This window comes from Phycodurus eques, chromosome 21 (assembly GCF_024500275.1).
Source record: "Phycodurus eques isolate BA_2022a chromosome 21, UOR_Pequ_1.1, whole genome shotgun sequence".
Classification (NCBI taxonomy): domain Eukaryota; kingdom Metazoa; phylum Chordata; class Actinopteri; order Syngnathiformes; family Syngnathidae; genus Phycodurus; species Phycodurus eques.
Genome location: NC_084545.1, coordinates 16316967 through 16331582, shown reverse-complemented (window position 1 = coordinate 16331582; position 14616 = coordinate 16316967). Strand labels below are relative to the sequence as shown.

General features: G+C 52.8%; 3 protein-coding genes across 6 annotated transcripts in view; 1 reads left to right on the top strand and 2 right to left on the bottom strand.

Moving 5' to 3' along the window:
• Positions 1 to 563: 563 nt before the first annotated feature.
• Positions 564 to 5667, top strand: hus1 (HUS1 checkpoint clamp component). The gene is made up of 8 exons (XM_061666178.1): positions 564 to 647; positions 1230 to 1357; positions 1424 to 1600; positions 2155 to 2262; positions 2334 to 2408; positions 2561 to 2660; positions 2723 to 2851; positions 4668 to 5667. The coding sequence occupies exons 1-8, from the start codon at positions 596 to 598 to the stop codon at positions 4748 to 4750; spliced, it is 852 nt and encodes a 283-aa protein (XP_061522162.1). The 5' UTR covers positions 564 to 595; the 3' UTR covers positions 4751 to 5667.
• Positions 5668 to 7508: 1841 nt separating this feature from the next.
• On the bottom strand, positions 7509 to 9496 carry LOC133396841 (caveolae-associated protein 4a-like). The gene is made up of 2 exons (XM_061667074.1): positions 8906 to 9496; positions 7509 to 8030 (listed from the first exon to the last, which is right to left on the bottom strand). The coding sequence occupies exons 1-2, from the start codon at positions 9494 to 9496 to the stop codon at positions 7509 to 7511; spliced, it is 1113 nt and encodes a 370-aa protein (XP_061523058.1).
• Positions 9497 to 12037: 2541 nt separating this feature from the next.
• LOC133396749 (tomoregulin-1-like) overlaps positions 12038 to 14616 on the bottom strand; it is a 10697-nt gene continuing 8118 nt past the window's right edge. For 2 of the 4 annotated variants that reach the window (XM_061666906.1, XM_061666907.1), the window contains exons 3-10: positions 14476 to 14605; positions 14374 to 14400; positions 14156 to 14252; positions 13924 to 14072; positions 13662 to 13709; positions 13457 to 13577; positions 13197 to 13358; positions 12038 to 12974 (exon numbers count right to left, since the gene is read on the bottom strand). In XM_061666906.1, the coding sequence (XP_061522890.1) occupies positions 12890 to 12974; positions 13197 to 13358; positions 13457 to 13577; positions 13662 to 13709; positions 13924 to 14072; positions 14156 to 14252; positions 14374 to 14400; positions 14476 to 14605 (819 nt within the window). In that variant the 3' untranslated portion in view covers positions 12038 to 12889. Of the gene's footprint in view, positions 12975 to 13196; positions 13359 to 13456; positions 13710 to 13923; positions 14073 to 14155; positions 14253 to 14373; positions 14401 to 14475; positions 14606 to 14616 lie in introns of all 4 variants that reach the window. The other 2 variants (XM_061666904.1, XM_061666905.1) reach the window with 1 other exon arrangement.

Here is a 14616-nt window from a genome sequence, read left to right as displayed (position 1 = left end):
ACGTGCGGAAGGCGGCGGAGCGCCTTCTCCTTCGTCGACTTCCGACTTCAAGAAGGATTTGCGTCAATTCTGCTTCCAAATGACGATGTTCGTGACGTCACAGTAAAACTTCCTGAGTAGCAAACGCGCAGATGCCGCGGCGTCGGCTGCACGGAGTCGCGTTTCAATTCCGACAAAACATACCCAGGATGCGTTACGTGGCGTTTTACGCAGCAAGAGACAAAACGCTCGCACGATTCCCACAAAAGAATAAAAAACAAAGTTTGCGTTTGTCTTTTGTGCCTGCCGTGTGATGTACAGTCAGCAAAGGTTTTCATCTGGTTTGGTGGACGGGGGAAAGAAATCTGTAGTTTAACTCGGAATCAAAGCGAAAACAAGTGAATCGTGATGAGCATGTGTTCGTGTTGGAGTTGTTGTGTCGTGCGGGACATCTTAATGTGCGACACCAGCAGCTGCCGTTTGTGTTTCCGGCGGAGCTTTCACGAGGACGGACGGAGGCGGCCGGCGGCACAACGCGAGCTTTCCGGTCTCGACTTCGTCGACGTTTGAGCTGGTCCGAGGCGACTTCGTGAACGTTTTGCGGTGCCGGCCGGTCATGAAGTTTCGTGGGAAGATTGTCGACGTGGCCTGTCTCGGCCGTTTCACTCGTAAGCGCACTTTGAGGCCGACGAGCTCAGCGATTCGAAGCGCCTTCGCGTCCGTTTGCTTGCTCTCGGACTTGCGCGGAGCCGACGGCCCGCATTTGACTTCAACTCGCGGCTGTCGCGGTGTTCTGGGCGCAATGAGAGGAGCACAAACGCCGGGCAATGCGAATGGCTTTCTTCGGCGTAGAAGGGAAGTTCAAATAAGCGAGCCAAAAACACTTTCTGCTCAACAAAAATCACTCGGCATTCTCAGCTGTTTGTTTACCCCAAACAAACAACTGGTTTCGGAGATTGCGCAAACTCACGATTTTTACAATCACAAGCAACGTTCGCTGATCCGGTTTATTTTTGTAACAGCACAAATAATGTCTCAAACAAGAAACAAGCGAGTTCCAGGAAATGTGGAATTGTGAAGGATGAAACGAGCCGCCGCCCTTGCAACATGCCGACTTGTCGCATGTTGTTGTTGTCCATTTTTGAGGACATTGCGCTTGTTGCGCCTTCATTTGGTCAAACCTTTGGCCCGACGCACGTTAGTTTAGCTGGGCCGGACATGAGCGCTAACCGAGTGCGCTGTTCTCGCAGGAGTGGTGAGCGCCGTCTCCAAGCTGACCAAGACGTGCGTGCTGCGTCTGACGGCCGACCGGCTTTTCTTCGTCCTCTGCGGCAAAGTGGCCGACGGAGGCGTGGCCGTGTGGTGCGAGCTCGCCCAGGTAGCGACCGCCCTCCGTCCCCCGAGTCGTCGCCGAACCCGTCGCGACCTTTCACCTTCCCCGCAGGCCAACATCTTTGACGAGTACCGGTTGGAGGGCGTGAGCTCCCGGGACAACGAGATTTGTCTGGAGGTGACGCCGGAGAACGTCTTTCGCGCCCTCAGGACCGTCCAGAACGCCAAAAGCGTCAAAGTCAAGCTGACCAAGAAGCACCGCCCCTGCCTCACCGTCGGCGCCGAGCTGGTCAGTCTCAAAGAAAACGACCGGTCGCGCGCTCGCCACCTCTCAAATATTGAATCGCAAACACAACTAAAAACTGCAGAGAAGTATTGCGTTCTCGAAGGAGGTGAAATTGTAGAGATGGCCTTTAACCCCTCCCACGCGCAACGAAACTTAGGAAAGGATACTTTTCGATGTATTCGGTAGTTCTCGCTCTCGACCTCAAGAACTCACGAAGCGACACTTTGAGGGAACGACAAAGGCCGAACGTGCTTGCTGAATTCCAGCTCTTCATTTGTCGCTGCCCGTTGAACTTGACTTCAAAACTGACACGTAAACCAAAAGAGAATTCCACATCGTAAGTTGAAATGCTCAAATGTTCAACCGAAGCAAAAAAAAAACATTTCATCCCACCGAAGCGAAGCCTAATGCGAACGTATGATGCGAAACGCCATAGACAGGCTAACGGAAATTAGCTTCAATATTGCAGTCATTTTTAAAGCCTCAAAGAAATCGGGAGCGACGTCACGTGATGTCATCGCGCGAGTGACGCCGAGCCTTCCCGTGCGTCCTCGCAGCCGACCGCGTCGAGCGTCAGCCGCGTGGTGACGCACGACGTCCCCGTGGAGGTGGTCCCCCGACGACTGTGGCACGAGTTCAAAGAGCCCGACGTGCCCGACTTTGACGTGAGTGTGCGCGACACCCGCGGGAGCGTGCGGGCCTTCGAGTCCGAGTGACACGTGTTGTTTGTGTTCAGGTGAGCGTCTACCTGCCGCCCCTGAAGACCATGAAGAACGTCGTGGACAGGATGAAGAACCTCTCCAACTTCCTGGTACCGACGGCAGCACAATAACCGCTGCTGGAAACGCACACCGACATCCTTGAAACTGTGTGTGTGTGTGTGTGTGCGCGCGCTTGCGTGTTTGTATGTGCGCCCACGCATCTTGCATCATGCGTGTATATTTGTGTGCACGCGCACGTGAGGTGGTCGAGGCCAACCTGAGCGGCGAGATGACCCTGAAGATCGAGACGGACCTCGTGTCCGTCACCACTCACTTCAGAGACCTGGGAAATCCTCAGTGGGGTAAAACTATTCAGATCACTCTGAGGTCACGTGACCAGCGTTGACCTCTCGTTGGCCCGTAGGTGACCCCGCCACACGAGACGGCGGGCGGCGGCGTGACGCGGACTCCGTGGCGCAGGCCCGCGTGGACATTAGGAAGCTGCAGCAGTTCCTGCTGGGTCAGCAGGTCGACCCCAGCAGGGCCATGTGCAGTAAGTGCAGCTACAGCGCCACCCGGTGGTCTCCCGCTGTGTAACAGTTCATCGGTTCAATTTAGAGTCTCACGCCAAAAAGTGTAGTACCGTGTTGTGCCGCAACTTGGCGAGCAGCGCTGAGCTCTACAGCGACGCAATTAAGAGCAAGAGCAAGAAGAAGAAGAAGAAGAAGAGGCAGAGGCTTCTGGTGTGTGCGCTTTGGCCACCCGGGGGCGTTATAATGCAGACATACAGATGGAGACGTCGCAACTCGGCAGTAATATTAGTTGCTCTTCACAGAGGACAGAGAAAATCCGTCTGTGAGTCCACTCGAGCGCTTTATGGTGGCAGTGAACTCGATTCGCAACTCGGGATCCTCTTTATTTTGCCAAGCGTGTCCAAAAAACACATTTGTTGTGAATTTGTCGCCGGTAGTCGGAGCCGCTCGAGTACGACAAGCGACGGAGAACGCTTTCGAGACATGAAACGGTCACTGAGCAATAAAGGGTTAATAGTGATCTGGTAATGCCGAGACATTTATTTATTTTTTTGACAATTGTGCAAAAAGAGGCGGAGTCCTCTCGCACTTCGAGCAGTTCGAAGGACTCCTATTGCAATAGTCCGGTGTGCAAAGGGCGCCGAGGCTTCGAGGAGTGGGTGCGGTTTCAAGTGAATTGTAGGTTAGCTGTTTAAGGAGTTGATGGCAAGAGGGAAGAAGCTGTTGGAAGGTCTGCTAGTTCTAGTTTGCATTGATGGGTCGCGAAGGTGTCCTTTTCAAATCTGCAGTCGAAGGTATTCAAGCCGTCGGCTAGTCTTGTATTGTTCTCAGCTTGGGGGGATCGTCGCTTGTAATTGGTCAGCGATTGGAATGCACGCCAGACTGATTTCGAGTCGTTAGCGCTCAACTGTTTTTCTGGCTTTACTGCATAGTTCCTCATTGCAATGTTAACTTCTTTAGTCAGCTGGTTTCTAGCGCGATTATACACGGCCCTGTCCGCGCTCTGATAGGCGCCTTCCTTAGCTTGGCGAAGTTGCTTCAGTTTGGCAGTGAACCGCGGCTTGTTGCTGCTGAACGTGCGAAATGACTTTGTTGGTACACACGCGTCTTCACAGAAACTGATCTAGGATGTGACAGTGTCCGTATTTTCATCCAGGCTGCCAGCTGAATTTTCAAAGACACTCCAGTGTGTGCGGTCTAAACAGCTTCGCTTCATTGGTCCGCTTCACTTGGGTTATATTTGTCCATTTACATTTTTTGGTTGATGATCTTAAATCTTAAAGTGGGGAAACTATGCAAATATCTCAGAATTTGAGAAGGCGGCCGATAATTTTTCGCGGCACCGTTACAATGGGCAACTCCATAGACACACGGGCTAACATTTGGCATCTACGGGGCAGCGTTGAAACGATTCTGATTCTGATTCTGATTCTGATATCTGACCCCAAACATTGCTCGAACCCGTGTAGACGCAGCACGGCAAAATAGTCGCCGGCATATATTGGCAATCCTTTGGAATATTAGTGCCGTACTGATGACGTGGGGCGAGTTGAGACGTCTCAATGAACAGTATTCCTGTCTGTCTTGCAGTGCCCCCAGGCGCACCAAAATGAATCTGTAACAAAAGCGGTTTACTATTTCATGATATCGTTACTGTGTGCTTTTATAAAGTCGAATATTATATAGTGCTGTTTTCTTTTCCTAAAAAAATGATTACACATTTTTTGGGGGGGGGGGGGGGGGGGGCTGGAACGGATGAACGGCAGTTCCCTTCATTTCAACGAGGGGACGATCGGTCCCGCTTCGCCAATCACGATGGGGCGCTTTGTCCCGCAGACATCGGCCACCGGAGGGTGCTGCACCTGATCCTGCTCCACGAGGGCGTTTCTCTGCAGTACTTCATTCCCGCCGTGGCCTAGACGCTCGCAGCCCCAAAAACACCCGGCGATCACAAAGAGGACAAAACGATGTCGAAGGTCACGTGCGGACCTTTGAAAAGGACAAACAAAGTTCATATTCATATGATAATGAAATGTTTGCACTGGTGTACCTAATGAAATGTCTGGTGTGTGCATTTAATTCCTGTTGTGGGGTTTGTGAATTTAAAAGTTGCCGCTCGCGTGCACGCGCTTTTGGGCCAGTGTTTCCATGGCAACGGTTCAGCTTTGCAGACTCCCTCCGCTGCTCTCCAGTCCACGTTTTCGCCTGACTTCTTTCTTTTCTTCTTCTCGCTTGTTGAAGTAAGAATCAAACATCTGGGGCCTCATGTACAAAGACTTTGCGGATTTTGTTGGATTTCCTACCCGAACACGGCGTACGCTCAAATCCGGAAAACAAACGTATCCGCATGTATGAATGTGTGCGTACGCGTGAATCTGAGCACGTTTCCTTCGTGCGTCCCAATCGACGTGCAATTGAGCGCGCGCGTCGGACATTTAAATACGCAAATCGTATTTAAATGAACCCTGCACCTGAGATCCCGATCTCTGAATGATCAGAAAAAAGGACCATCATTTTTCTGACTGTCAAGTTGCTCCATGAAGGGGAGGCGGGCAAGAAAGTCCTCGTTTGGGCCACCGGCGAAAGAGGAGCGAACGGGACGCCGCGCACGCGGAACTGAAAAAGTAGCGGTCGCACGTTCATGCGGACGAGAAGCGGAGGACGGCGGCACACGCGCCGCCGGCGCCGAGGGCCTCGCCCCGCCTCCGGGAGAGAGGCGCTGCTGCGAGCGCACGTGGCAAAGTTAATAGCAGCTAGTTTTCGAACTCATAACAAACGCGTAAATGTTGGATGGAATCAAGCTTTTCAATTCTCATAGAAGCACAACAAAGAGGATAGCAACAACTTTCTCCTTTTTAATACACAGGAGAGGACACGCACACTGAGAAAAAAAAAAAAAAAAAAAGTGTTTTTTTTTTTTTAGGAGAAGGGGGGTCAATTATTTGAATCGTGTTCAAATGAAGTAAATTCTTTTAGTTTGTTTTTTTCAGCGCACGCGCTGCAGTCACAAGAAGCGATTGTGAGGGCAACAGGCGCCGTAAATGATCGCCTTCATCAATGAGGAGGCGTCCTCGCAAATATCAAGCGGTTCACTAAATGCGCCGGTGAACGAGTTAACGATTGTGAGTGGTCGCCCGCGCTACGTCGTTGAAGTCGGGCGGGAATCGTTCCATCGGTGTGTGTCTGACGTGCGGACGTGTGAGAACAGTTTGCCGGCGTCGTCTCGAAGTGTCGCCGAAGCACCGACGGCCGCAGTCACGTGCGTACGCCGGCCGGCCGCGAAGTTGCCGTCGAGATACGACGGAACTTTGCCGTGAAAAAGAACGGACGCCGCGTGTTTGCGCGTACGCTCCTTTTGCGCACGAGGCCCCGGGTCTCGATTTCCTTGTGACGCAAGGACAACGCTGTTGTGTCAAATGTTCTTATTTTGTGCCGGTCTGAAGGACGCCAAGACGTTCCGACGTCGCCTCCGCGTCAGTCGGACAGGAAGCGCGTGCGGCCTCCTCCTCCCGCAGTCGAGAGGCGGCGCGCGGGTAAAACCGTGATGAAGTTTGGGCAATGCGAAGGCGGACGATAGACACAAAAAAAGATTGGGTGAAGATGGATGAGGCGGGGCTTAGTGCGCATGAGCGCCCCCCTGCGGAGGTCAGACTGGACGCGACCTCTCAATCATTGTTCTGACTCGTTTGAGAGGCCACTGACGCAAAGAACAAGCGTTCCTTCCGAAGTTGGGAAGGTTTTGCATTCAGAGTTGTCTCCCGGTGACCTTTTCATCGTCGGGCGTGACCTTCGGAGCGCGTCGGCGGCCGGAAGCCACCCAAATGCGATTGTCGCATCGGTGTCGCGGTACAGCGCGTACGGTGGCCTTTGCGCCGGCCGCGCCCTCGCACTTTTCGTTCATTATTAGTTGAACGTAATAAGTCATTTCATTCATTAGAGCGTGATTATCTATTTCCTAACGATCGTTCATTATAATAATATAGTTGTTCATCAATTGCCATCAAGTATGAGTTGTTTACAGTGGTGCTTGATCATTTTGATCGACTAATTCATGATTATAAACCAATAGTGACGAATGATCGACTAATTGATGATGATATTGCCTAAGCTGCTGGAAGGAAATGGAAGGACGATGATGAGCTGATACTTAGCTCGGACTATTACTTGATAATCATAGTCGATTCTAAACATTCGTTTATAATAATTTATAATCGTTGGTTAAACATTCGTTCCTAATCATTCATTTGTTGAGCTGATAATTAACGATTGATTTAAAAACTGTTAATGACAGATGATTGATCATCATCATCAGTTCATGAGTTATTAATTGACCTTTTTCTCAATTTCGCTGATCAACTTATCGTGTGAAATACAAATAAAAGTTGCTTCATGATCTTTGTCAGGTCACTCGTTTAATTCATCAACAGATAGTTTTAGCTGCATGCTAATGCTAACAGGAAGTCATGATGAAACATCATTTCAAAAAACAAAGTTATCGTTGCCTCCACGTCCAATTTCTTCGCCAAAGTCGAACACAACGGCGCCGACCGCCATCTCGTTGCCGGTCGGCCGCATGCAAAAACGTCAACGCCACGCAAGCTGGTCGGCTGCCCGGAGAGTCGCACGACCTTCGACGGAACGCGTCCTTCGCCCCCCCCCCCCTTCCCCCCGGCGCGGCTACGACAACTGCTTCATGTCGTACACGGGTACCTCGCCCCCCCGGGCGCCGCCGCCCTCCGCCTCCGGGGCGGCGCCGCGGCGGCCCTTGGGCGGCGGCACGGGCGCGGCCCCCTCGGCGACGGCGGCGGCGGGGTCGGCCCCCTCCTGGCCCTCGGCCACGGTCCTCTCCTTCTTCAGGACGTTCTTGGCGAGGGTCTCCTTGAGCCGCTCGCCCGACCGGCGGATCTTTTGACGCCGCTCGGCCGTCACGATGCGCTCGCCCAGTTTGTTGACTTTGGTGCCCAGGCTGTCGCGGGTGCGGCTCATGTTCTCCCGCGAGAAGGCGGCCTTCAGGCTCTCCATGCGCGTCAGGCCCGTCTTCTTCTTCTGACGCCCGGCCGCCGAGTCGGCCTCCTCCACCGCCATGTACTCGTCGTCGTCCGAATCCGGCGGAAGAGCCAACTTGTTAGACTCGCCGTCTCCTTCGCCTTGGCCGCCCGCGTCGTCGGCCGGCGTCGCGCCTCGCACTTCCTGCTCGCCCTGAGAGACCGCAATGACACGACGCACATTCCACATCCACTTTTTCAACATGATTTAAGTCCACTTTTGAATCATCTCCTTCAAATTTTGGACATCATTTGACTCCGCTTTTCTTTTTTTTTTTTTTTTATACATGGTTTACGTCAACTCGATCAACTTCCACTTTTTTGCATCATCTACATCCTTTTTATGTGATTGAAGTCTACTTTTTTTGAACATGATTGAAGTCACTTTTTTTGCGTCTTCTTTGTGATTGATTCAAATCCACTTTTGATTTCATTGAGCACGCCTTCGTGTTTTTATTGTAACGTGACCCCAGCCCACTTTTTTTTTATGGTCACGGTTCCCTTTTGTCACGGTTGCAAACGTGGACTTTTGTCTTGCTGCCGTTGAAAGCGCAAAACAAGTTTGGCATCAAATCGGAGGCGCTGCGGAGCGTGTCGGGTGGCGCGCACGCCTTTTTGATCCCGCCTCCCTAAATAGCGAACGGCAGCTGTCGGCGCCGCCGCGAGAAGCTAAACATATCGCCGATCGGGTTACCCGGGAGTCGTTCGTCATCCGCCTTCCTGCGTGACGCCGCGGTCGCTAACGGACGCATCTGACGTCGTTTTGAAGCGGAGCCAAACAATTCAAAGGCGTTTCGGTGAGCGGGCGTGCCGCGTCGTGCGAGAGGTCAAAGGTCAGCCGGCCGTGACACCACACGACCTCTGAGTCGGTCGGCGTCGAGATCGATTTGTTCCGTGTGCTGCTATCACGATGACGCAATTCGTTTGGGACACACTGATTCCACACAAACCGTTGAGGGCAGCGCGCCGCGCGACCGGTTAGCGGTTCGAGTTAGCGGTGAGCGCGCACATCGGTCGGTTCCTCCTCACCTGGTAGATGACCACGCGGAACTTGTTCTTGGCCAGGAGGTCTCCCTGCGTGGCCTCCACCTTCTTGACGCGCAGGTTCTGGTTCTCCAGGCGCACGCGCACGTCCTTGATGTGTCTGCTGACCTTGCGCGTCTTCTCCAGAAGTTTCTCCAGGACGTCGGCGTCGCCGGCCCGCTCGGCGGCGAGCTTGAAAACGCCGGCGCGGATGTCGCGCACGGCGCTCTCCAGCTCCAGCTGCCGCTCGTCCATGCGCCGCTGCGTGGCCCGCACGCCGTCCAGCAGGCCGGCCACGCGCTCCAGCAGGGACGTCGCGCCGGCCGCGTCCTCGGCGCCGCCGCGCACCGAGCTGTCCGCCTGCATGCCGCTTTCGCTCGCTCGCTCGCAAATGGGGGCCGAGAAGAGAAGGAGACAGAAGGGGGACGCGCTGACGAACGGGCAGACGGACTCCACCCAGCTGGGGCGGCGCGCGCTCTCAAAAGCGAAGAGGATCTTTTTACAGTCGGGTTCCAAAAGGAGGGATGAGGTGTTGTGCGCGTGTGCGAGGTACTTTGAGGGGTTTTGCAAGGGTCGCAACATTTCAAAGTTGGACATTTTCCTCCAGAAATCAACGTGAATAAACCAGGAATTCACAAAATTGAAGATTGGCTCGTAGGCCGCCAGCCGCTTTCAAAGGCCACCCTTTTGTGGGATGACCGTAGACTCTCTTCTTTCACCAGGAAAAGAAACTAAACAACTGTTACTAACTTTTTCCCGTTCGTTAGTCATCGGCAGTAGATCGTGGAAAAGTCGATCGGAAAGGTCGAACGTCTGCCACGTTCTTACACGCCGTTCGCCATTCACTGCATCGACTGCGGCATCGCACGCTTTCGTCTACCTTCCGCGTCATATACTCTGTTGATAGCAATCATATACGGTACATATTCTGCTCCAGTGTGAACTGTTTAAACTTGTTTCAACTTCCGGAGAGAATCAGAATCATCTTTAATTTGCCAAGTACGTCCAAAAAACACACAAGGAATTTGTGTCCGGTCGAGTACGACAACAGACGGTCCGTTGACAGGGAACGCTTCGGAGACAAAAAAAAACAGTCACTGAGCAATAAGGGGTCGCTCGTTATCTGGTAATGCCGGTACATTTTGTTTTTTTGACAATTGTGCAAAAAGTCCTCCAGCACTTCGAATGACTCCTATTGCAATAGTCCGGCGCAATGAGCGTTGTGCAAAGGGCGCCGAGACTTCGAGGAGTGTGTGCGGTTTCAAGTGACGAGTCGCGCGATCGTCTGGGACAATGTCGATTGTGCAAATGGTGCAGCGTGGTGAGTGCACGAGTAATGTATAATTGGCCCGGCAGAAATGTGACAATGAACTCAAGACCAAAAATTGTGGCCAGGTTGATGGAAGACTCTAAATTGCCCGTAGGTGTGAATGTGAGTTCCAATGGTTGTTCGTTTGGATGTGCCCCGCGATTGGCCGGCGACCGGTTCAGGGCGTAGCCCGTTTCCCGCCCGAAGATGGCCGGGATAGGCTCCGGCAGGGCCCGCCGCCCGCGCGAGGACGAAGCGGTACGGACAATGGATGGATGGACTTTAATGCATTAGTTGGTTAACCGATGGAATAATCGATTGTAAAAATATTCGATAGTCACAGCTCCCTATTTTGTGTGCACACCGCTTATGAAACAATGTTTCTATTCTGCTTGAAAGCAACTTTTCCATTCAATGACCTTCCGTTGCCAGTTTGACATTTGACAATAGCAAGACTATTTTCACAAGTGTGAAAGTAAACAGTGGAATTCGATATTCTTTGTTGTCAAGGTTGTTGTTGTTTTATGATGATTCTATTTCTTTCTTTTTCTTTGTCCACATTTTAGATCGGTTTGCGTGGTGAAAAGCGGCCGCGGGGGCGGCATCCGGTCCCCGCGGCCCCCGCCGGGCGGCCGGTTGTCGGGGCGCCTCGGTGGGACCGCTCCGGGGCGGACCCCGGGTGTTCAGCCGCCGCGATGACAGGCCACTCGTGTCAGTCTTTGCGCGTGTAAAACGGTGTCCATTCACTCGCACGTGTCCGCAGGCGCAGGGACTCATGAAAGTGTACAGCAGGCTCATGAATATGCAAATCGCTCATGTATCCCCTCGCTTCTACTCTCGTCCTGCAGACTTTTCTAATGTACATAATCAATCCCACCATACTTCAGTTGCGCAGCCGGGTTCACGACCCTTGTCCTGCGTGCTCCTCGTCCTGTTCCCTCACTACAGCCCCACGCAACACTCATATTTCACGTTTCATTGTTGTACATAATGTCACGATTGACTTCTCTCATCCTGTTTACAATTTGTGCTTTTATCTTTGTTTCCCTCGAGAAACGTTGTTCCGTTCGAGTGATCGAGTCCGATTCTCAATAAACCTCAATTATAATACTAAGAAACCACAGCGGAAGCTTCAAAACTCCACCGAGACGCAGTGAATCTGTTCCGGCATAAAAGGGATACCGATCCTCCTTTCTGCTTGACCTAACAGCTGAACAGGACAAAAAAATCAATTCCCGGTTTGTGGAAGCATCCCGAGTGTTGAGTTCTTACTCATTGTTTTGCAAGTTCACATAGATTTGTTTGGTTTTGTTTTTCCCAAAGCGTTTGCTTATTTCAAAATTGTGCCGTGGACGTGCCCTCCACGCAGATCAACCGACCAATCATCGGTGTGGACTAATACCCGGACCCCCCCCGTCCCGTCCCGTCTCGGAAAGCCCCCGAGCGTCCATCTATCGGCGCAACCTTTACCCTGCTAACCCCGGGGCAGAAGAGCGGCGTCCATCTTGAGTCAGCGAGTGGACGGGAATCTTCTCGTATGTTTGGAATCCTGGACGCCATCCAGATGGACGGACACGATGAAGATGAAGATGAAGCTTTATCAAAATGTGAAGAGAAATACAAAGGGAATGCTGACCAAGAGGAGACAGCCCAACAGGGCGGTGTGTGTGTGTGTGTGTGTGTGTGTGTGTGTGTGGGGGGACGGGGGGGACTTCCCACACCAGCTGGCACCTAAAATTATCTCCTGTGGCCCAGAGGGTTGGGCTCGCTCGCTGCTTCTTCTACACTCACGTAAGCGGCCAATCAAAGCCAACGATCTGTTACCATGGTGATTTAATTCTACAACATCGTAACCACAGCGACACGTCACGGCGGCATGCAACAGCTACAGCGCGGCCACGACTCGGACCGGGACCGGTCGTGGCTGCTTCATCTAGAACATGAAAACGAGCAACGTGGACACTTGGTAACAACATTAAATATAAAAAAAAAAAAAAAAGATGAAAAATCTTGACATTATCATCTTGAATAGAAATCAAGAAAAACAAACATTGAATACATTTTTCTGGAAAGGACAAACACGTGGATTTGTTGCTTTGGAAGTCAGGACCGGAAAGAGTAGAAAAAAAACAAAACATTTTGCTTGTCGTGACATTGCAACAAAGTTGAGATGAGAGCGCCCCCTGCAGCACGTCGGCAGCGTCAAACGTATGTCCTTAAACGCCTCGCGGTGCCTTCGAGCGAGCGACCGTCGTGACTGGTGAATTCCGAGGCGTCGAGAAAAGCTTTACAAAGTTTGAAAAAGTTCCACGTTGTGAGATTCCCAAAAACGTGCCGCTTCCTTCCAAAATGTAAACAAAAGCGAAGAGGCGTTAGCGTGCGTGCTAACCCCCCCAAAAAGCGCATCCACAGTGTTAGAGCTCATCTGCACTTGCCTCTTAGAAAAATTCAGCAACTGAGCAGAGACATGTCCCCAATGAAAATCAACAATCGACCAAAAGAGAAAACGTGACAAAAATCCAATAAAAAAGTAAACCTAAACAATAAGGCCCCTTAGGAGTTGAAAGTATCTGACTAGAAAAGAAAGAGGCACCACAAGTGGAGTTATCAAAAGTGTCCGTGGAAAAAAAGTGGATCAAGTGGGAAAAAAAGGAGTTGCGTCGCTACTAAGCTAGGCTAGGCTACATCATCCTGGACGACGTTCCCGGCGGGAAGTGGCCCAGATGTTGCTTCTGTCTTCGCCCTCGCTTCGCCTTGTTGCACCTCCTGCGTGACAAACACGGAAGCACACGCTAAACCCGCTCCATTGGTCAACTTGAGAAGCACGAGCTAAATGCTACATGCTAAATGGGCTTTCTCTTCACATTCGTACGAACGACACGCGAATGTTCGCTATTCACAGCGAGGCTCCGCCCTGTGTATCTAAACGTACGTGTACCACTAGTATTACGACTTTTATTCGTTAGTTAAGCGTGGCGGCGTCCGTACCTCGCGAAGCACATGACGAGCGCCGCGATGACGGCGATCTGGACTGCGCCGATGACGCCGGCGATCAGGACGTAATGCAGCTTGTGCCCACTGGGGACCACGTAGAGGACGTTGAAGTCCACCGGCCGGTCGCAGCGAGGACCGCCGTACGACGCCGAGCACCTGACGCACGGCAAACACCGCACGGGCGTCACGGGACGCGTTCGCACGAGCAATAAGCCGCGTCGGCGACGCGTTCGCACGAGCGACACACGTGTTACCTGCACGTGGCCCGGCTGCTCCTCATCTCACATTGGCCGTGTATGCAAACGAGGGCGTGGTCCGGAGGGCAGGGGGCGGAGCCTTCCACTAGCCCCTCCCCCTCGCCAGACTCGGAAACGGCTGCGAGAAGAAGAAGAAGAAGAAGAAGAAGAAGAAGAGCAATTCGAGGAGGACGAGGACGCAACCGCCAGCGAGCATCTTTACCGAACACGTCCGGTTTCATCTTGACGCCGTCGTCCTTCCTGCTTTTGTCTGCAAGCGGAAGGAGGAGATTTAGAAAAGGGACGCGAGCGATGTCGTTCACAAACACGGAGGGCCACGCGTGGCTTTTCTTGAGACATTCCCTTGTTCACACACTCACTCACGCACACACATTTGACACATCGCACACATGCATACGCTCATCAACTCGCACGTACACGCTCTTCCGACGTCGGCGGGCGTTGTGCGTTTGCGGTCCCGTTACCTTGGCAACGGCCCACGTGGCGGATGTCGATCTTGGTCTGCTTGAGGCACGACGCCTCGCGCACGTGGCACGGCGTTTCGTACGTCACGCCGTCGCCGCCGCACACCGGGTTGTCGTTGTGGCCGTTACACACGATGTTGCACATGCAGCTGCGCACACGCACGAAAGTAAGTCAACGGCTCATCCGTGTGCGCGTGTGTGTGTGTGTGTGTGCGCGCGCGCGTGCACTAACAGTGTGTCCTCAGAGTCTTCATCACACTCGGCACCAAACTTGCAGTTTCCGCATTTGGACGTTTTTTTGCCACGACCGCCGCCAGAACCTTCGTGATCTAAACACACACGCAGTGCACACACAAGTTGCCATCTTCTTGTGTGTGTGATGTTGTGCGTGCGTGTGTGAGCGAGGACGCGTTTGTGAAGAAGAGCATCTCCCTGCGTGCGCGCGTGTACCTCCGTCTCCAGATCCCGACGCGCCATCTGCCGGTCGACAGAAGCAAACAATGAGCCGACGACACGCGAACACGCGTGTTCGCTTGTGTGCGTGCGCGTTACCGTGGTAACAGGCTCCCTCGGACACGACGGCGACGGCTCGCTGCTTCTTGCAGGCGGCTCGCCGCAGGAAGCAGTCGTTCTGGTACGTGTCGCCGTCGGACGCGCACACGGGAACGTACTTCTTGTGGCACTGGAACGCAC